The sequence below is a fragment of the Camponotus vicinus genome, unplaced genomic scaffold, assembly GCF_025532165.1.
Source record: "Camponotus vicinus isolate PSW18456_S1 unplaced genomic scaffold, iyCamVici1.0 SCAF_4, whole genome shotgun sequence".
Taxonomy (NCBI): Eukaryota; Metazoa; Arthropoda; class Insecta; order Hymenoptera; family Formicidae; genus Camponotus; species Camponotus vicinus.
Window position 1 is genome coordinate 20176205 of NW_028141976.1, and position 24061 is coordinate 20200265.

The 24061-nt window shown below is 34.0% G+C and overlaps 1 protein-coding gene and 1 long non-coding RNA gene across 2 annotated transcripts; one reads left to right on the plus strand and one right to left on the minus strand.

Annotated features, from left to right (window-relative positions):
• Window positions 1-697: 697 nt before the first annotated feature.
• LOC145969783 (uncharacterized) lies at window positions 698-4299 on the minus strand. Its single transcript, XR_014438243.1, has 2 exons — window positions 2266-4299; window positions 698-2101 (listed from the first exon to the last, which is right to left on the minus strand). It is a non-coding gene; the product is annotated as an uncharacterized LOC145969783 (long non-coding RNA).
• On the plus strand, window positions 1353-23968 carry LOC145969780 (uncharacterized). The gene is made up of 5 exons (XM_083096032.1): window positions 1353-1510; window positions 2700-4301; window positions 18179-18412; window positions 21814-21879; window positions 23554-23968. Exons 1-5 carry the CDS (start codon window positions 1379-1381, stop codon window positions 23725-23727), a joined length of 2208 nt encoding a protein of 735 aa, XP_082952158.1. The 5' UTR covers window positions 1353-1378; the 3' UTR covers window positions 23728-23968.
• Window positions 23969-24061: the final 93 nt, after the last annotated feature.

Consider the following 24061-nt stretch of genomic DNA (forward strand, 5'->3'; position numbering starts at 1 on the left):
AGAATAACCAGATAGATAATCCGCGCTATGTATACGGCTAAGAGATGTAACGGAACCTGTTCTATTCCTCTTTAAGTCTGTGAGATCATTATGATGAATCTTACATGCATTTTATTCGACTCTAAAAATGCTGAATCAGAAACAGCGATGAATCTATATCTTTCATTAAGTTTTTAAAAAATTTACAAAAGTAATGCATTAAAATCTATTTACATTTATTTCGATCCGATGTTAAATAATCATAATAATCATGATTATTTGCATTATATTTTTTTAAATTTTCTTGTTACACAAAAGCAATTAAAATAATATTTAGAAATGACATATAAGTTGTATCTTGATATTAACTGACAAATATAAAAAACCATTAATGTAGCCAATTTTACAGTATTATAATAACATTACTCAAAGAATGAATATATACGTCAAATGATTCATCATTATGCAATGATTTGAATTTATGTCGCGTAAAAATCGTAAATAATGAACTGTTAACTACCTATATAAAAATTATAGAAATTTTCTTTGACTTCTCAGAATACTTTGAACGATTTATATAAAAATATACAAATATAAGAGATTTTAGATATGTATAACGCATAGTTAGCAAAATGTTAAAACAGGTAGGACGTATTTATATAAAATAAAAAATGAGGAATTATCAAACAATTCTTAATATTTTATACTACGAATGAAGTCAATCAAATCTTCCTTATTCTTTTTATTTATGAAATTTTTTATTAGCATCTACGTACAATAAACACTCATGCAACATCCTCGAGTTATCGATCATTGTGGAGAGATTTTCGGTAAGTATCGTAGCCTGCGGGGCGGCCGCGCTTTCCATTCACACAGCCATTCACGGGATACGGCTATGCACGAACATTACAGCGAACGATTCGACGAGGACGTGCCGTGAGAAGAGAGAAGAGCGTTTTGCAGCATCGGCGGTGAAATTTCGGCAGGTGTACACCGATAATCATGCATGCGTGCGTACGTTCATTGGTGTACACCTACACGTAAAACCGGCACGTCTACGTGAAAGGTATGATGAACGGTAAAGAATCAGGTATTTAAATAAGGAACCAAGGGATATACATAGGGGGGGAAGGGAGGTCGATCCCGGGTGGTTCGGCAGAGGACGCCACGTCCACCGCTTGGCTGGACAGGTACCTGTCTGGCGACTACAGGTCGAGAGAACCCGTTCTCGTCCTTCTACGGGTCTTGCCTTTCTCCCTTCCTCTCTCCCCTTCTTTCCACCACCACCTCGTCGTACCTTCTTCCCTGTAGACGGTCCGACAATTTCCCACTCCCCCTTTCGCCATAGTCTCGGGGCCCGACTTCAGTCCCCACCCGGGCCGCGAAACTGCATGAGTGAATGTCAGCAACACTCAGTACAGTTACTGACGTTCCGTACTGTCAACGATCACCCGTTGATCGTCGTCGTCGTCTTCGTTGTTGGCTGAGTCGAGTGCAGTTTTACTATGCGCCGCTCTTGATACTATATTTCGTAAGTGATACTATCCTGCCTTGTAGTCCCCCATAACAGATCCTTCTCTCCCTCTTCCTCTCTTCACGCTACGCATCGTTTTCTCTTTTTGCGTGCCAGTCCCGTATGTTTCACCGATCTCTCTCTCTTTCGTCCGCTCGGCAGGTAGTCCGCGATCTCGCATGGCTACAGGTGCGCGTAAGGTGCTAACGTTTTCTCGACGATCCGCAGAGCCTTCCACATTCTTCAGCCGATCGACCTGATTCGAACGGCGGAACAATTCGTCAAGCTTCCCCGGCGTTCGCGCGATCGTCCTTGCGAACGATCGATCTGGAGCGCGATCCAGCGAGTTGCAGTTGATTGCCAGAATTTAGGCGATTTCGCGGAGTGATTGGTGCTCGCCTACATTGCGCGTTAATAGAATGATGTGCAGTCTCAATTGTGAATTTTTATTTATATAATTGATTCTATGATATAATATATACAGATTTTTTACGTGCAATATGGACCATCAAATTCGAATAAGAATAATTCGTAATCGCATTGATATCTTCAAAATTGTAAAAACCTCGACGTGTTGCAGATAACATCATTTAGCACATAATAAATTACCTGCAAAATTAATTTTAAATTAATTAATTAAAAAGTTTACTTTGCATGAAGTTCATATTTTGAAAAAAGTTAGTTAACAGTTGGTTAGATGAAGTATTAATTTTGTTGTAAATTGGCTAATATAAAAAAAAATAATATTAGTTTAATACTTCGATGTACAATACCGTGAGAGTATAAATCGATGCGAATGTGTCGATGTAAAGCGGTCTGTTGCAACGGCACTCGACTTTGATCGAGTGTTATTTTGCTCCAAATTGTAGTTGTTCAGGTCGAGCAATCCACGTTGCATTTGCGGTGAATTAATATCGCGGCAAATCGCAATAAACGTTCACTCCAACACGTGGCTCTTTCAGGAAATAGCTTCATTTGCACGATTAACGTTCTTTAATGACTGTGAGATAATTAGGTATATTTTTGTCAGATAAACTCGATGAAACGGCGCGGTTAGTCTTTAATATAAATACGATTTAAAGAAGAAGCTGAGAAGGAGGAAAGAGGAAAAAGAAATCCGTATCAAAAAGAAAGAGAGAGAGGGAGAGAGAGAGGAAGAAAAAGAGAGAAAAACATTAATCCTTGACTTTCCAAATTCCTTCTCAAGGTGAAGCCTATCGAGCGAGCCACGGTGATTTTGTATGCACGTATGGATGAGACCGCCACAATGACTGTTCCTCCGCCACTACCAACGAAGACTCAGGCCCGGGATGCGAATCAGGCCGCTCGGCAGACTGTGTCAATCCGGACCGTTTCTCCTTCCGTCTCGCCGCCTCTCGCCACCGGACCCGGAGCAACGGTATTCGTCGGAGTTAGCGCACCTACCGTCGATACCGCGACAATCTGCAGGGGAAGAATCCCGGAAGTACAATCGGCGAACGGCGGTTACGAAGAACGGAGTGACGTTGTCGAGTCGTCGCGACAGCGGTGGCAGCAGTCGCAGCATCAGCAGCAGACCGCGCATATAGTGAAGATCAAGATCAATCCGGATGGCGAAAAGAACAGCAGGGTGATATCAACGGTACGCCTGACCCTGGATGAAAACGACCGGAATCGCGACGAGGTCGAGACGAAAGCGTGCGAGCGCTCGGGCAGACGCGGTGACGGTGCTGTAGTGGTGAGTGCGACGAACCTCGTGAACGAGCAACATTGTGCGAGTGCTGGTGCCGGTGAGGGCTGTGTGAGGATCAGTGTCTTCAGCGGTGACCCGGCGTTCGACAATCAAGAGCGAAACAGTAACGACGACGACAACAGAGACATGGTGCACCGCGGTGCTACGGAGACTCTGAACTCGACCACCCTAGGCAGCCGTACGAACGCCTGTTTCTACTACAACTCCTACCAGAATCCATTAAATGGCATGGTTATGTCGAGCGGTCAATGTTCGCCTAGCGATACCTTAGACAGCGGTACGTGCAGCGACCTTGATGGTACGCCGCCGCCGTTGCCGAAGAAGAAGAACGCTAGCACGGTGATACTGGCCAACAGCACGCACAACCGAACCGGCAGCATCACCAGCAGCGGTGCCGAGGTCGACAGCGATGATAACGAGAGCAACATCAGCTGCGACTCCTTGAACGGCGGCGATGCAAGCGAGTATCGAGTACACGAGACGACATCGAAGGATGAAGCGAACATGGATGCCGTTAAGAAATTGATCACGCTTTCGACAAACAGCATCGACGATCGCATCGAAGAATCTAGCAACATTCATCAACAGATTTCGGCGGAGCTCGATCGCGCGACACGTTCGCCAACGTCATCGATCAGCATTTCATCGTCGCTGTCCGGTACGTCTTCCCTGTCGAAAGCGTCCTCGACGCCGCGGATAAGGAGTCCTGAACCGATGATCGAACAGAACGGTAAATCGACATCGCCGGTCGTCAAAGAGTGCACATACGAAGAGAGGAAGCAATTGGAACAGGAGAGGACAGAGCAGGAGCAGTGCGTCGACGTCTCTCAGAATCGGTCGACCGGTCACAAGTATCTGTACGAGGATGACAGGTATTATAATTTCCACGTGAATGAGCTGCGCGATAATAATAAGAACTCGAATGGCGAACATGGCGTCGCCGAGAATGACGAGAGTTTCGTCGGTTATAAAATTCACGATAAGGAAGCCATACGAAGTGCCAAAGGGACCGTGCGTGGTGTGAAGAATAGAGTACGAGCGGGCATCGCAACGTTCTTGCAATCACCCACCTCCAAGGTTTGTTCCAATAATTTAATTTCTAGTATATTATATAAAAGGAAGATTTATATAATGCTGAAGAGCATTATAAATAAGCATTGTAAATGAATTTACAATGTAATAATATTTGAATTTCTTTCACATTTACTACGATAAAAAACGCAATTTATAATTCAGGAATATTTTCAATAATATTCTTTCAATAAAAAGCTAAATTTTTTAATACATGAAAAATAAAAATATTGCATAAATTTTAAATGGAGATCGATGTGAAAATTATTATTAAAAATATTCTATTAAAATATTATGTTTTATAAATATATATGCAATTTAATTTTACACATACAATAATTAAAGAAAAAAGGGTACTTTCTTGCAATATAAATTATGTAACGTTCTCCTTATATTTGCGACTTTTTGCATTTTAAATATCGATCAATAAACACAATGCAATAGGATTGAATTCTCGATAAACGATGGGTCGACTTGTTATGCAAATCAAGTACGGGTACCGCAAGTACCTGAGATGCGTATTGACTAGCTTAGAATCAGTATCGATGCAAGCCCATCAGATCGCACGCTAAAATCCGTACATCAAACTAGGTGCACTTGATTCGCATAATCTACAGGTCAACGTTAAAACGTTAGATTTACAGTTAGATAGTCGCGCCGTCCTCTATTGCTCGCCACTTTGAATCATCAGATAGCATCGATTGGTAACGATATCATGTGTTTTACTCAAATTCGCATTCCATATGTATCTTTCAAAACGCAATGAGCCATGCTTCTGATATTTAATATCCCATAATAATTCATAACGATGAATTAAACGTTTAAGGTAAACAGTTTATATATTACATATCATTGATTTATAAAATAAATTTATTTAAAGTAAATATGAGTTTTTTTTTTAAATGCAGTCATTATATATAAAATAGCAAAGCTGTACAAAATAAAATGTATTATTGTTATAAAGGAAAAGAATAATTAATAACTGAATAATTTAATTTATTTAATTTATTTTTTTATATGGCAGTACAAGTTTATGAAAATCTGAAATCCGTCCGAAACCATTTAGGAAGGAGAATTTCTTTTTCATACTTTTGCTATAAAATATTACATGAGAAGTGACGTAAATAGACAGAACAGGTTTCTTGATGTATTCAGACAGTACAAGGGACGCTATGGCGCGCGATTCACCGTGAATGATAATATCTTCGCAGCATATTTTGACAAATATTTACTATCGTCTTATCGTTGAACGCGTTTCTCTGTCGCGTTAATCGGCTTACTTATGCCTATTTATTAGCCGCTGGTCGTTCGATAATGCGTTTCGCATTAAATTCGTCTCGGTTCGGACGAGAAATCTACTATTAAGATCTCATCAAATTCAAGCCAATCGACCATAATATATATATATATATATATATATATATATATATATATATATATATATATATATATATATACACGTACAGAGGCGTCTTTATTGCGAGATTTCCGGTGTTGCTATGCGAACGTCGTGCGTACATGACGTTCATGCCGTCGATGCGGAACGGATCGACATAACGGTAGATTCTATAAAACGATATTACAGCAGCGTACCAAGAAATGCAACGTATGCAACATATTGAGATGCATCGCCTGCGAGACACAAGTCCTCGTGTGTTCAACATTTTGGTCTCTTGGTATTCCTCTTTGTTATCGGATACCCGTGTTGCTATCCACCCCGTTCGCGCGGCCTATTTTGCGAAATTACAGAGAGACTGAGGATACCTCGCTTGCACGCAAATGCGCTGGCAACGGCTGAGAAGTAATCCCGCACATCCTCGCGGCTAAATCTGCCTTTGAGACCTCCATGGCACGCCTCGATTGAGCTTTTCACGTGTAACTCCCTGCAAGTGTGCGATTATCCTCATTTCCCCCCTCATAAAAAATCGACATTCGCGATACAAACGATGACAGTTTAATGAGATACGTTCTATATCGCATCTCCTGGTAATTGCTGGTAATTATTGATACTGTTAGAAAAGACTTTTTTACAAAATCGATCTTTAGAAGTATCTTATTTGAAGAAATAATATTTTTTTATTATGTCTTTTTAATATATAAAGAGAGAGTTTATTAAGATGAATCATAGTTTGCTTCAAATATCGAAGTAACAGCGTTCAGAATTAATTGTATAAATTAAGTTGTGAAAATGTAATCAATTATGCAGTGGTCAACCGACAATACATTCGAATTCTTAAAAAAAAATTAACTTGCCCTTTCGGAACGTATACTTCAAGCTCGAATAATTTGATGGATCGCAGCCATACATATACATATATCTACATGCCAATAGAAATTTTTAATGATTTGATACATTAACCGCACGTTTAGTCGACCGCAATTTACGATACCGAAATGTCATGCTTGATTTTGCAGACCGCGCCACTGACCGGTATGTAAGAAATTTGATTTCACATAAAAAAAAATTAAGTAAGTGTACACTACGACCTGAAATCATAAATATCGCTTTGGGGTAAACCACCGTGTGGTATGTCCTATATAAGTCGTTTCTCACTTCCTCATTGCACACCGAAGCACGCAGATTTATCTCAGCGTGTACACTGTATCACGAGGAAAGATGCATTATCATGTTTAATTTTCCATTACAACTAACTTTCACATTAAACATTTTAATTAAAATTAACGATTTAATACATAAGCATGATTAATAATTCTTATAAAAAATTATATCTCAAGTTGTATAAAATTATTTAATTATATATATTATATTTGTACAAATAATGTAATATTATTTAAAGTTAATTTTTATATCTTGATCACTTCTATAAAACATGTCGCGCAAAATATTTCATATGACGTAATTATCGCTTTCGCGGAAATATTGTGCAAATTTGGCTTGCAAGAGGCATGTTTATACTAGACATTTGCTTTGCGACAGTTTTCTTCTATTGCTTAATATTCTGTACATAATAAGAATTCTTGCGGTTTTGGACGAATATTCAAAATTGCAATAGTCAGTGTGAAATTATTTCCGAGTCTGAGATCTTTGTCCTTGTTTACATCATATTCCAAGATTTTGATATATGCAAATCATGTTTTCACGATAAGTATAAGATTATTATTAATGAAATTTGGACGATTTCAAAACAAAAACGTGCAACAGGATATGACTATCTATTTTCGTCTAATTAGGACACAGCAAAATATAGCTTTTATCTTTCTCTGTCTCTTTCAAGTATATCAAAGCGACTGACATAATGAAATTCGTGCCTAAAACCGTCGTGATAACTTCTGAGAACGAAATTCATACAGAGAAAGTACCTATCTTCCTAGTATGTTGATTGAATCTCGTATGCTACATTAAACTAGCATCTCTTCAATAAATTATAAGAAAAAGAATATGTTATTAAACATTATACATATATTAACGTACATATTATTTAATAACAAATAAATAAAAATTGTCAAATATATTCTAATTATTAAAAAAAATTATATATTTATATATTAAAAAATATATTTACATGCTTATCCTCTCTCTCGATCTTATAATAGAATTTTAAATATCTTTTTCTTATTAAATGACATTATATTCTACTGATTACGATGTTATAAATACTAATATATGAAAAATAAACTGTGCATGTCATATATCTATAGAAACTTGCGCGAGTGCACATTTCTCGCATGTGCTTTCTTGACGAGTGATTATATATTGTGCGAAGCAGTACACGCAATTAAAACGTTACACATTTAATAGCTAGATAATTTGTTTAGTAAGTAGAGGTGTATGCTCCGACTAGGGTTCCGTATTATGGTGAGCAGCTGGTTTTAATAGTGTATTTCATTAAAGTATTTTCATAGAGAAAGAGCCTTAAGAGAGATTTGTTGCTTACGGCACTATACGATAATTAAGTTAGAATCTGAGAATATTATTTTCGCACGACATATAATAAAACCGCGATGATAACGGGTAATGATTGGCAATTTCTCAAATATAATAAATATAAACTAAAGTTATCAATCTTGATGCGATTGTACATGTGAAATCAGTTAAATTATTTATTTTGCGAGCAACTAACATTAATGAAAAATAAAACTTTATTTTTTTTATAAGAAAACTAGTCATTATTCTTTTCTATTTTGGTCGTACCTATTTTACCAAGAGATTGCATAATTACGTTCTTATGTTGTTACGAGTAATAATGTAGAAAAATATTGGACGCATTCAAGCAATAATATAGAACGTTTGATTTTCTCAAAATATATACTTTCTCGCGAATAAAAGTAGAACGATAAATAATTAACAATAATTCGACATAAGAGACAGAAAAAATAATCATGAAATATTTTAACTACTAATTTATTTCTTTTCCACAATAGCTCTTATCAAATTCTGTTGGCTGAGATGTTATAACATCGTCATACATTTAACTCATCTACTACATTTTGTTCTGGCCCATCACGTAATTTCATCGCGCTTCGTTTTTCATGCACGCGGTATCCACGACTACGTATGCAAATCGCAAATTAAGTAGCATTACTCTCGTTCGTAGTATAAATTTTCATGAAGCTGATTCGCACGTGCATGCATGCAACCCATTTCGATATCTTGGCGACCATTGAATAAAGAAGGTGAAATGACCGATTATAAACGCGTCGCACAGATACGACCTACTTTATCGTCTCTCTTTCTTCGCGAGCCAACTTTCTTTCTTTACGAAAATTATTCACGCAACATCGTGTCGCGATTGGACGTTTATCCATATTTCTCGACATAACTAGATCAATCTCACTGTCCGATATAACGTTATTCGAAACTGCGCTGCAGGGATTAAGAGATTTCTACGGTACAATATGTACGTCGATCAGATTGATAGACTTCGTAATATTGATAGATTTCATCTGTCGTATAGTTTGAAATGTCGTAGGTTGCATCTTGCTAATAATAGCCTTTCGAAATCCGGTACATTTGCAACCACGTTTTATGTAAATCTACTTTCGCAACATTCTCAAAATTCCAAATTAACGCGCAAATGACTTATGTAAGTATACCCGAATTATTAATATCTCACATTAGCTTTGCTAACGAAGCGATGCTGATGTCATGAACATACCAACGACCTACTTTGTCTGCCGACTTCCGTTTTTACGATGTTGTCTGTTATTCCGCGTATTTTAGAGAGAGATGGATTCATCGAGGTCTCTAACCGCCGTGGCAGGTAGCGAGAGGTCGTTCTTCATGAATTTCCCGGTTGAAGAAAATGCGGTAGACATGTCCACGAGACAAATCGGGTGGGAAAAGAGAAAGCGGGTCAAAGAGGCCACCACGGTGACAGCAGCAACGGCAAAGAGAGAAGTTTTAGCTTCCTCTTGGATTCGAAGCATCTTTTCCTATTTTTTTTCTCTCACTCTTTTCTCACCCGAGTTTTTCGTACGTCTTGTGTTCTCTTTAGGTCTATCATACACCCACACGTACACTCTCTTTCTTGCACATACCTCTAAAAAAGGTTTCTAAATAAGGTTTCTTGCCCACGACCACTATGTTTATCGGGAAATTTGAAACCGTAACAGCGTGATCTCGTCTTTTTTTTTTTTATCAAGTATCTTGTTTTCCAATTAACTAATAATAGGACACGTGATATTGGCGCAAAAGCATTTCATGTCAACGAAGTAATGCGGAAATTGAATTTACGAATGAGTTATTAAGTAAACACTTGCTTATACGACTAATTTTATAATCATTTTATTTCGAATTATCATGTAATATAATATTTACTAAAAAATTATTAACCGTCATTTTGAGATTTTATATTTCTCGAGAGATATTATTAATACGATTGGCTATCATATAATTAAATATACATAGAAAATATTTTATAAATACGTATATTGCAATTAATAAATTATTTTAAAAAGTTAAATAAAAAAAATAAAACTTATTGCACAGAAAGAGATATGTGATATATACCTATTAAAAATATAACTATTTGTATGGTATTTGAGTTTTTGACTCTGAAGCGAAAAGATAAAAATACTATATATAGATGTGCTTACAAATCTCATTCAGTGTATCAACAATAACCGTAATCATAATCATATCCGGTAATAATGACTAGTTTCACAATATTCTCTATAAAGGTAACAATAATTTCTATCTTGAGAGTAATTCATACACACACACACACACACACACACACACATACACACACAGAATAGTGGGGAGGGTCTAATCGCATCAGCCATCTGATTCAAACTACTTCGAGTAATCTACTTCGTGCATTTTGTTTAAGAAACAGTAACGAAACGATTCTTTTACTGCAGTAACGAAACATTCTTTTACTGCAGATCGATACATCAAAATTTAAAATTAGTGTTACCGTTACTTAAATGATGGAAAAATACAGATGTGCATTTACATATAGTGTGCCCATATTCGTGTGACACGGGTAACCCAAAATTTGGGAAATTTCCTTCCATACAAAACCGGTTATCAGATCTATATATGTATAACGGAAATCTCATATTATTCCAAAAGCTGTAACGGGAATAGCATGTTATTAATATATATTACCACAATCTAAGTGGACGTCATAATTCTTATTTTTCTGCAATCCAAAACATCCCATTTTAACAATGTATATAGATATATTCTGTAAAAGCTATGCGCGCGCGTGTGTGTGTGTGTGTTTGTGTGTGCGTGCATACTTTAAATAATTTGTATATAATTTTAAAGAATATATTGATATACATTGTTAAAATGAGATGTTTGCAGAAAAATAAGAATACACATGCAAATGCGAGTAAATGTTATCACACGAAATAATGTATTCATTTTCTTCTTTGAGTTTAAGAAAATTTCTAAACTCGCACAAAACGCATCCACGATCCATTTCTCATTTGCCTACCGCGATACCTGCAGCTTTCAAATTCCATTTGCAGATTCCGAATGCAGATTCCATTTTAATTAATTAAAAGTCCCTTGCGAGCGTAATCCGTGCGTAACTTTTGCTTGCAGCTACACTTACAAGTACGATATAATTAGATGGCCTTATTAAGAAGAAAACCGGAAAAGTATACTTAACCGTTTCTGTGTATATACATATATAAAGTAGTCTCATATAATTTAACAATTTAATATAGGAAAAATTCTACTCAAAATTTTGTCCTTGATTACTTTAATTAATATTTTTTCCGCAATGTTGACATTATATTGCAATATTTATGGTGAAAATATCGACGCTGCAATGACATTTCTCTCTAGCCATAAGATCATTGACATTTCTACGATAAACGCGTGGTTGCAATCGGACATAAATAATGGAATATACTTATGAAAGCGCACTTTCTTCTTCGGATTCGCATTTTGTTTCGACACGTAACCAATGTTTCCAAAATGATTATTGCTTTTCGATATGTATATTTTATTATCAGAGATGAGCAAGAGCTGATTTCTCATCGTTAATTTTATAATGATGTGTTGTTTAATGTCGCATAATTAAGCTTCGCTATGTATCTTGAAATAGAAGCACGTAGTAACTGAGAAATCCCGTTTTCATAATGAGTAGCTGGAAAACAGGAAGTGTACATCGCATACGAGATGTAGAATTACTGATTACAAACATTATTAAAAGTGCACTTGTCATTGTATATCGTATTTTAAAAGATTGTAGTTTCTAAAATAATAAAAGTTCATAAAATAAAAAAATAAAATAATACACTATTTTTGCTATATCATAATGTTTAATTTTTAATTTAAAAATTATTAAAGAACGCATCATTATAAAACTCACTCTACAATTAATCAGACAGAATTTCTCAAAAAAATATAACTAAAAAAGATATATGAGAAACATAATTAAAAAGAAACATTAAATTACATATAAATTACACGTTATCATTCAATAAGGTTTTTTAATAATAAAATTAAGTAAAGGAGTACGAGTTGGAAATTGATCCGGAAATTAATGCGGAGATTACAAGTGTTTTTACATTGAACATATAATGATCAGTGAAAGCTTTTAGTTTCAATTTCAATGAAATTAAATTGATGTCAGGTTGGCTCAATCATTGTGCTTAGGCTCGTGCACGTGAATATCAATTAAGGGGCGGAAAGGAATCATATAGATAATTCTATCTTATATATGTAGTGTTTCTTGACTGAAATAAGAATGATGAACAACATGTGATATAAATCAATATGACAAATTTTTAATGATTATTAATTATTGTTAATTATACAAGTTAAATTTAATCTTTGTAAATCATAATTTCTCTTGGAAGAGATGCAAATACATAAATTAAAATTGTCAAAACAAAAAATATGCATTGTGTAAAAGCATATACGATAAAAGATATATAACATGTTTAAAAGGAAAGAAATTCTTCTTAAGTAGAAAAGTAGTCTCACAATATTCAATCGAAAGAGAAAAAAACGTTCGCTCTGAATAAAATTTCTATGCTATGCGACTGTTTATATACAGTGTGTTTACTTTGCTTATATAATTCTTCAACTTTTTCATTTTAAATGAGACGAAAAATGTATAACGAGACTGATACCAATGTAACATTTCGACAGTTTACATTTCGAAATAATTCAGAGATTAAAAGAAACGTCTCGTATTTCCGTTTGGTCAATTTGCGACCACAATTAGTCGATTTAATAATCGACCGGAACATGTGACGGTTCTCCCATACGAACCGCACGTAACCTTGCATATAGATTCGCGGTCGACATTTCATCAATGACGTAGGTCAAACCGAAGAGCGCAAGACGAGGCAAATTATATGCCGACAATATGATCCACGTTGCGGCGAGAGCTTGACCGGATGTACTCTCGAGCGAGGGGCTCATCGATCGCACGTCACGACTTCGATGGAAAATGCATGTAAAATTACGTCACGCTCACATTCGTAGAGCTTAAGAGGGAAATCTAGCAGAGAGAATGCATTCATCGGACGGCGACGCATTTGCATCAATTATCCCAACAAAGGTCAGATCTGATATCATCGCGATGCACGCGGCAACATAAATATATTATGCGACGAAGTAATCATTCTTTCTTCGGCGCTTGTGTCATGCATCGCGAAGCGGAAAATGGCCGGATCGCGGATGACGTCCTATCGGTCGCGAGGGGAACGACAGATTTCTTTCTTCATCCAGTGGTCACGTGCGCCATACATTCTACTGATCCATGCCGCGTGACTTTGATTACATTATTATCCACGCCATCCGCTCGCGAAACTCGCCATTACGTAATCGAAGGCACTCATATACGTGAAATAAAACGAGATATCAAAGATAGAGATCTGTCTGAAGTCATATTAAACTCACATCTTTAGATGCGTGTGCCAATCCTTGTGTAAAAGTGTTTATCTTTCCTTGACGGGATCGCTGTCCAGGAGGTCCTGCGGCGATTCGCTTGGGCGAATAGTTGCAGGTGTACATACGCTTTCACCTTTTCACACATTTGCCTCCTAGATTGCCTGGTCAATATGCTATTGCCGATCGCGATGTCTCCGCGATTGCAGATGCCAATTGTCTTGTGCAATCACGATATCGCACGTGAGAACCTGAAGAGGCTGCCGCAATCGCACCGTCATCGTTTTACATCGCGTGCTGTATTCTTTACATCCCTTTCCCTTCCATGTATTCTTTTCTCTTTGACTCTTTCCGGGCTCGAATCTCGTTCTCGTCATGAACTCGTTGTGAAAGTCCGTATGGCACATGAAATTATCATTACAGAAATGACGAATAACGCACCGCGACTTTCTCATTACGCCTCCCACTCTTCTTCAGAAACTGAATCGTATTAGACGGCTACCATCAATTCCGCAATCGACGGTAGCCATTCACTCTCATCATTATGCCATTAAGTGCTAGGTCGCAAAGACAGATATGTCAACATGTAAATTAGACTGATCGATGATTCAATTTATCGAGACGAGAGATTTCTGACAATTATTTGATTAATTTGATACTAGATAGAAGTTGAAGAAAAAATGTTAAATAAATGAGGAGAAGTGTAAAATAAATATCTTACATTATGGATTTAACGTAGAACTTAATTAACTTAATTTTACGTTTTTTCCAACTCTTTATAATGGATTTCTTGCATGATGCAAGTTGCTATGTGTCAACGCGTGTGGAGTTCATTATTCTAGTAATATGCATTTTTAATATTGCCAGGAAACTTAAAACACTAAATTCCGGTCAGTGGGCGACCTGATCTCTCGTAACATTACCCCAGTTACGGAGAAATCGTCTTCGGCGCCTCGATTTGTCTGTATTACCAGCTAGAGTCATTCACAATTAATTGCTGATTCAAAGCATACCGTCGTTTCGTATGTAACACGTACGGCTAGGTGCAGCTTTCATTAAGCGCTCGTAAAATTATCTCGTCTTTGAGAACGTACAGCACTATAGCTGTGCTGTATCATACTGTGAAATTGATACTCATTAAACTGTCTGAGTTGTGTACGATATTATAAATGTTTACATTTAATTAATCGCATGATAGTCATATGCAATTCCGCAATCTAAATCATTCCCAGAGTTAAATAAAAAATAAACAGATATTAAAAATTGGCAAAATAAAACAAAAACATTTTAGAAAAAAGTATGAAGAATTTTGTACAATAAATTAATTCTGTAATAAATTAAAAAGAAACAATTTTTCTTACACACAAGAAAATTTGAATTATTATAAATTAATATCATTTTGGAGAAATATAAAAACAAATGTTTAGAGTTATAAGTATACATTTATTTTTAATTGCATATATTTATATAATTTTTTTTTATTACACAATCTTTTACATTTGAAGATTCTTTTTCCAAAATATTTTAGATTCAATATAACAATTTTAACAATTTTTATAATAATTAATTATAAAAATTTTTATAATATTTAATTATAACAATTTTTAGTATATAATTTCTTTTATCTTTTATACTTCTTTTCGTTCCAATATATGTAGTACTATACAATGCGATTTCGTACCCCATTGCCCCAACCCCTATAGTATATTTTTTATCATAGCTTTATTATTCGAAGAGATTTCTATTGGGGATCGTAAGATCTACAGGGCGTGGACATAATGTTGTCGGTGGGATCGTCGCGACGCACAAAAAATTATTCACCTCGTATGATCCGCACCGGTTTCACGCATGTTCCATTATAAGAAGTATATATATGATGGATAAATTGTTTTCTTGGAAGTCTCCCTCTCTCTCATCGATCATATTAGGAAAACCGTGCATTCTTGATATTCATTTAAAATAAAAAATATTAAATTACTCTTGTTATAAATGACGACTAAGCATTTATAACAAGATTATAATTTCCAATAAGTAAAAATACAATTAACAATCATTTTAAATTAATCAACATTTTGTATATATTTTATGATACGAAACCAAGAGAAAGAAATAGATAATATATATTTAATTTTTGGAATGTTGTGAACAGTATTAACAATTAATTATAACAACCTAATGTGCCTCGCAAAGAAGAAAATAATTTTTTGATTAATATAAAAATACGAAAACAATAGTTAAATAAATTAATCATAATTTTTATCAGGTAATGATAAATTTTAATTAGAATCTTAATTTATCATTCAGGATACACGGAATACAAAAAGTTCGTTCTTCAGCTTTATAACTTATGACGCAAAGTTTTCTATATGTTAAGCCATCTGGTTCGCGTGTACGTGGCTGTATTGGTTCTGCCTTCTCAACACGGCACGTAATTATGATCGAAGGCAATTACTATACGTGTCATTTGCGTAGGGTAACGGGTAGGAACAAGTAGGTTAGCAAAAAGTTAGTAATAGCTAGCCGAGATCTTACTTCCACAATGGTAGCATGCTTTTATAGTGCAGATCATGCACCTGGTACACCAAGTCTGGTTTCCCCGTTGAAGTACCCACATTCATTAGCAGTCGAGCGAGCACGTGGTGATCCATAATGCTAATCGGACGTGATCGTTCTGCGTGGAACGACCATATCGAGAAGCAGAAATTTCATCCAACTCAGCGAATGTTAGGAATTGAATTTAACTTAATATAAATTAATTTAATTTAATATAACATTAATATTTTCAAGAGAGTATCCCGTCAATTTGGAAAATTTAATTCTAATAAAACTTTTTCCCGCATATTTAAGGAGAATGTCCTATAAGTAAATGTCGAAAAGTTTCAATTGCTTTGTGTCAAAGAACATTTTTAATAAATATTCTTCACATTACGTGTAGCATCTCTCATGCGTTACGCTTTAAGCGTAATAAATGGCAGTCTCTGAGGTTTTTATGAGACATTAATAAAGAGATAATAGAGTTTTTATACAGTAAAATGTTTCTTTTTTTTTCGTTTGATATATTCAGACTACTTATGGTAAAAAGCGTAAACTTATATGGTAAAGAGCTTATATTGGAACTTTTCAAATGCGCAGTAATATCCACGACTTTTTAATCATACATAATAAATATAGAGAATGCATAGAATAATAATACGTAAGTTCTTAAAAATTATATTGGAATTCTGCGATACTGAGTTACCTTGCACGAGCGGTGAAAGCTAATTTAACATTTTCCTTTTCCTTTTTCTGTCTCATCTGCCACTTACCGTCGTCTTCTTCTTATTCTTCTTCGTCTTTCTCGAGAGAACTGCCTAAACGACATTACATAATTCAGCTGGAAAGTATATTAGGCATTACGAGAAGCAGGCAATTTAGAAGACAGCTAGATTATTACGAAGATTGCATCTGAGAATAAGAAATATTTGTCTCTTTTATAAATATACAGATTGTGTCCATTTCTAGTATAGCGATCTATTGAAACTTATGTGATGCTGTATTATAATAAATTATGACTTTTCAAGAGTCAGACGATTTAATCGAATAATTAAACAAATACAGATTTTATGAATAAAAACTATTCTAATATAATAATAATATAAATATTTAATTTTTCACAAATATTATAATTAACATAATAAAAATTGTATTTTACTACTATGAATAGTAGACAACAATATTATAACAGTTAAAAATAACTCTTTCTATAAGCTTAAATATGCGCAATATCTTGATGCATATAGCATGATAGTTATGCACGTGCCAATAAAATCGATTATATTAAAGAAACAAGTGACCAATGCACGCATTGTTAAGCAAGAACCGAAGTTCAAACGGCGATTGCGATTGAATCGTCGAACCATAAAGAGTTACTCTCTTCCGTGTGAAAATTGTCGTCTGTGTCTATCCGAGAATTGATTGCCAATAAAGGAGAGAGGATACTTTGTGTTTAGCGCTAATTTGAAAATTTTATTAATTCATCATTCCATTTTGTTATTATTCTCTCGCTTATAATACTGTCACATTAATCTATATAAAATTAGTAATTCCAATTATATGTACTCCAATTATGTATATACACTTTTTCTCTTCCTCTTTTTTCTAAACTTGTTATTAATTACAAAATATAGTGGTATTATAAATGTTATATATTATTTTTCAAGAAGCAATGACCGAATCCGAAAAATAATTGCAATTTCTCATTAAAATAGTCGGTATTGAGGTTTTAATGACACTTTTTGTTTTGTATTTTTTGCTTCTTACATAGAAGCACATAGAAAAACTAACAACACAACATAAAGCTTTTGCAGTGTAATTAGAGAACGACACATAATATATTTCTAATCAATAGTATATTGATAATTCACATAATGAAGTATGAAGATATGCTATTTGTGCAAGAGATCCTAAGAATAATCATCTCAATATTTTATTATAGGAGATCTCAATACATTTTGTATTCTGCTCAAGCTGGAAATTTATAGTTTTGTTTCTTAATCTTCAATAACATTTTATTCTGTTTCAGGCTTACGTAGAGAGGGAAAAAGGCAAAGTGGTGCTTTATACGACATCGTTGGGAATAGTTAGAGAAACCTTTACTAATTGTATGAAGATGAAACAAATTTTGTGGACGAACATGGTTAAATATGATGAAGCAGATTTATTCCGCGATACGGAATTACAGACCGAACTCAGGGATCGGATCGATTTGGAAGTCTTAACATTGCCGCAACTCTTCGTCGATGGACAGCATATCGGGGTATGTATGCGTTTTTAATTATAACATATTAAAACTGTAGAAAAGAGAGAAAACATATGTCAATGGAATAAATTTGAAGAAATAGCAAGTAAAATGTACCTTTTAATGAAAATATTTGCTTTGAGATAATTAATGGCGCAACTTTTTTAATCATACTACGAATGTAAACTGCAACTTATATAATTTTCAGTTATATTTACTAGTTAAACATGTTAATGTTATATATAAGTAATTAAATATGAGAAAATATTGTGCCAAGTCTTTGCTAAATAACATAATAAAACGCATAAGGTTCTGTTTAAATCTAAAAATAAGCAGATTCGTAACCTTAGATTCTTTTAAAGTTCTCTTAAAAATATTTATACCTATATTTTTATAGGCTATTATTGTAGTACATTAATGCGTAGTATGTAACGATATTAATTTATTATTTCTTTTATTTCTAAGACATATGATTTAGATATAAAAATTGTGTATGTGATATACTTTTGTTGTCGCTTTAAAATATGTATTCTCAATATAAACATTTTATATACGGAGGATTAGATAATGAAGCATGAGTAGCTGGCGTTGAACGTTCCGTCATCTGCGTTTGACGTTTATCAACTAAGTTATTTTGTCCTTAATAGCAATATTGATCTTTTTCTCTTTTTCTCTCTTTCTCTTTTCTCTTTCTCTTTAACAAATAGAATAACTTCTATTAAGAAAAGTTAGAGAGAGAGAGAGAGAGAGAAAGAGAAAGAAAAAGAGAGAATGCGCACGTACTAGCATTCAAGTTATGAATACTCTATGATCCTTTCGAATCCATCGTGTTACGCCTTGCGAAGAATTTATACAAGGCCGAAGCATTATGCAATCGAATATTCGACATCGAGAAAGTCGGGAGATGGATAACGTGAAATGTCAAATATAACTATTGACTGATGAGCGAAAATTAAACTTACGAATGAAAATTTGAGATTGGATTGTTTCTAATTTGCATAGAGACGAATGAGTCAATAAAAAAAAATTACACACATATATTCTTAAATATTTTATATAATTTTATTAAGATTTTTAATTAAATCAAACGCAATAATTAACTATAAGAATAATAAAATAAATCAGAATCAATAATTGTGTGAAATCTTTTGTTTTAAAGAAATTGTATTTTTGGAACACAAGTGTTTATTTTTATATAGTGATAAAATATTATTGGAAGATAGCAAAGTATTGTGTTTCAGCATGCAATTCTCAGGTGTAGAATATCGTCTTTCACAGGTTTTCTTATATTGCATCTGTCGTAAAATTGAAAGAAGATTATATTAAGTAAAGAGAAATAATAAGAAAAAATTATATAAGTCTAAAGTATCGAATTTTAGAGAATTCGTTATTTTTTTTCGTCGAAAATAGAACTTTTGATGTTTATGCATATATATTAATAAAACTTTTGGTGTTTATACATATAAATCGATAAAATTGATTTCATTAAACATTCAGACACTTTGAAAAAAAGCTCGTATAATCAGGTTACGATTTGCGCAATATCAATCTGTTCAATTAGATACTAATCGTAATAAAGATTACTTAATCGATAGAATGAGATAGTATAAATTAATGACAAGGAACAATTATTATCGTAGTAATCACTTAAACGTTACGGTACTTGGGAATGATCATAATAAACCTACGTATTCTCCCATTGTGTATAGTTCGTAATTGCTCTCATTCACGACGGAAGTAATACAAGTTCGTATCATCATACATGATGAGATATCTTATAGGATATCTCGTCATATCTTCATAAAATTGCATGTTACTTTTATTGCAATGTAGTAAAGATCTTCGTAATCATAATTCAGTTGTGTTTACGCTTTTTCCAATGATGAAATGAGCGATATACTTCGATCTTGTTATGAGTATTATACGCGCATGTACACACATGTGTGTAATATAGTTATAAATTATATATATTTCCAATAATCAGGATACTTTGCATAATAAATTTTTATAGAATGTAATCTGATCTGTTTTGTAAGAAATGTTAAAATTATAAATTGTTCAATATGGAATTAAATAATTATCTAATTAAATAATTAGATAATTTTTTAATAAAATCTTTTAATATAGCAAACATAAGGGTGTGTAATTTTATATATTATAAAATTATAATCTTTTTTAAATCTTTATTTTACACAATCTAGAGATATATTTATTTTTTTAAATACATATATGAAATTTTTAGAAACTCACACACACACACACACACATAATATTAACTTTTCTCAGAAAAATAGTAATTATATATTTCTTATAAAAAGAAATACATTGAGTAAATAACACACTTTTAGTTCTAAAAGTCAGTCATGCTATAAATTGATTTTCTCGTCTACGTCGCAGTGTCCGTTTCTCAAGACTTATTCTCAACAACCGATAGTTGGATAGAACAAATATATGCGTAAGTGAAATGTCAAGCTATTTGATCCAAGGCCGTTGGAGAGAACGCGAGGTAAGATTGCCTGCGTTACACCGCCTTAAGGTGGCTGATGTCTAGCATACAAGTGTATATACATAAAGCTAGCCCAACTGCATTCCAATCTGCCAGCGTCATGCAATTATTTCGTATGATATAGCCGATTCGTAACGAAAATATTCGAAAAATGTTTGTTTTTTATCTATTACTATTTTTTTTATCAATTTATACATAGCTTTGCTTTCACTCTTGCTCATCTTCGCACGTTTGACAGCTCCACGTCGTCTTTGGTGAAAGGAATACACCATCGTAACTACAATCGCAATAAAACTTGTATTACGTTACATCAGATATAAGATTATAAGACGAACCTTCGGAATGTCGCATTATTTTACAGCTTGCGTTTGCGAATCCGTAATATCTACTATAATCTTAAAAATTTTGCGTCAAACATCAGATGCATAGTAAGTTATCTCTAGGCAATTATCTGTTATAATTTGAAAGATTTTTGGGATAAAATATATAACGAAATTTCCTCTTTTAAATAAATTAGAGGCGCGTTAAACCTGCAAAATAGATATCGCGAGCTATATTAAGAGTCTCATTAACACTAGCATGAAAATGCGTGATAAACTGTTATAGCGGATGTGCATAGCCGTGCTGCACATGTATACGAGGAAAAGCGAGAAATATGATAAAATTCTTTCGCAGCTGTACTTCTCGTCGAGAATATTATGTTGTCGTCTTGCAAGACGCATTTTGCAATTTTCTTTTATTCGACAGAAACTTTTTAACGTATGCGACATAGCAGGAAAGTTCTGCAGCATAACTGTTGTCAGCAACAGATGACATGAACGAGGCGGAAAGAAAGCGTTCGAATAGCTCGAACGGTTTAAATACTATGCCATTAAATGCCTGCATTTCATAAATTTTTTTTTACTTGTTACAGGGTGTCGACACCGTCGAGCGACTTAACGAGTCGGGAGAATTACGCCGCATACTGGAACCTTACCAGGTGAATTGATTTTGTTAAGCTTGTGGAGCCTCGATATCTTTATCGCTCCGGGCTATACATTTAATATGGATACGCTCCCTCCCCCCAGAGCGTAGAATTAATCATTTATCATCGGAATTTATCGATTGACGTTACATTTAATGTGTTAAACATTATTTTATTAAACTATACGTGAATGCATAGAAAATGAATAGCACACAGCCAGATAACTAATTATATAATTATCAGTCGTAATAAATATTAATTAATAAACTCACGTAAGGTTTCATAACCGTAACCTAGCATAACCAATTAATTCAAAGACGAAAAACTATATATAATTTCCGCCTGCATTATAAATTTAGATTTAACTTGTAATTTCTAACATTACATGCAGATAATATTATCTCATTTTTTAATTATCCTGGTAACAATTTTACGCAGACACAAATTAATTGTATTAATTTTGTATTGAAAATATAAAATTTAAAAATTTTTATAAAAAAGTTTAAATGACAAGAAGCTTCGATACGCTATCTATTACTGTCTTTCATAAATTTTTTATGAACAAATAATAAATGCTGATATCCAGAACCGAAATAAAAAATCGGTATTTAATCTAAATTTACGCGCTGTCATAAAAGTGTCATTGCAATTTAAATAATTCGTACAATAACATTATACGCTCGCATTTATTATACGCAGAATCAGCTCTCTAAAGTAGACAGAACAGTAGACCGTGATGAAACGTCTACACACAATACAAGTTGTGAACGCAAGGTTGTACGGTCCTTTCACTTTTATCTGCAACCCTCTCTCTCCAACTGCCGCCTCCTTTTCCATCGAGATCATAAATTTCGATGTCGTGCAATTCAGGTTTACCTTGCTGCAACTAAAGGTCGTTTACATATATGCCATTGTTACTTTTGTCGCATGCCAACGGCGTTGTTATACGTATAAATTCCTCGAACCGATCTCTACGAGATGTACGTAGCGCTTTTATTCACTCTTTTGATTTAAATTAATTATTTTCTTCATAAATACAATGATAAAATCATAAAATATTAAAATTAGAGGATAGATAGAAGATTAACGTGACTTAATATTTCTGAATAATGTACGAAGTATTAATAATGCAATACAGTTTTCTAATTTTTAATGAAATCAAATTTACCGAGCAAGTGAAAGGATTAATGATACGTTGATTAATTTACATAGTTTATTAGTGCCTTTCTTTTTATTTATTTCCGTATAGTTAGAAATAATATTTGAAAGGTGTAGTAATACTTAATTAATTTAAAGGAGATTTTTGATATTTATTTGATAAACACGAAGATATTCGACAAACGAATATTTAGAGAGTAATCGTTATTTTACACGAACTCCTTATATACTCTGCAAAATTGATTTACATTTCAAGTACATTAAACTTGCGATCAGTGGCAAGTCAAAGTGAAAGTGAAAACTATAGTTTCGTAACGCTAAATAAGGCTCGATGGAAGGCTGGGCGAACATCGTTGTCACGCAGAATTTATCTAATCCATTTTTAAAAATCATATTTTGCATGTTAAACATGTTATTGTGTTGAATATATTAACACAAGCTCAGTAAATATCAGTAAATTTAATATGCACTTGAAAATTATAAGGAAATCAGAAGATTAATTAAATATTATAAAACGTTTGTACGTTTCAGTGTAAGGATGCATGCGCCGTTTGTACCTACTGTGGTGGGTTCCAGAGACTATTATGTCCCGTCTGTCACGGCAGCAAGAGATCAGTACATCGCAATGAGTTTACAGTGGAATTCGTTGCCTTAAAGTGCGCCAAATGTGATGTTTTTGGTATGATACGCTGCCCGCATTGTTGAGGAAATTCCACGAGGGAATCCACATAGACCTGCTCAAATCACACATTTCTGTCTCTCTCTTTCTTAATCTATGATCATCTACTAACTTACATCTGTATTTAAGATGCTACGAGAGTATATTTTATGCTATGCCTTAAGCAAAAACATACACGAAACGCCTACAGACACTAACTAATTGCGTAGCTACGCTGTCGCATATTGTAAAATATTGGTTAATAAAACTTTGTGTAAAGTTTTGTAATTTTGTGCACCCCATTAGAGATTGTCCCTAAAACCGAAAAATTAAATCTTTGATCAATCAATGGCTACGTTCACTTACGGCCTTTTTTTCGCT

Excerpts from the sequence above, each read along its gene's own strand:
- LOC145969780 (XM_083096032.1), top strand. The coding sequence starts at position 1,379 with ATGTCAGCAACACTCAGTACAGTTACTGACGTTCCGTACTGTCAACGA. Across the intron at positions 1,511-2,699 it reads CGCTCTTGATACTATATTTC|GTGAAGCCTATCGAGCGAGC; the intron begins GTAAGTGATACT and ends TTCCTTCTCAAG. Across the intron at positions 4,302-18,178 it reads TGCAATCACCCACCTCCAAG|GCTTACGTAGAGAGGGAAAA; the intron begins GTTTGTTCCAAT and ends ATTCTGTTTCAG.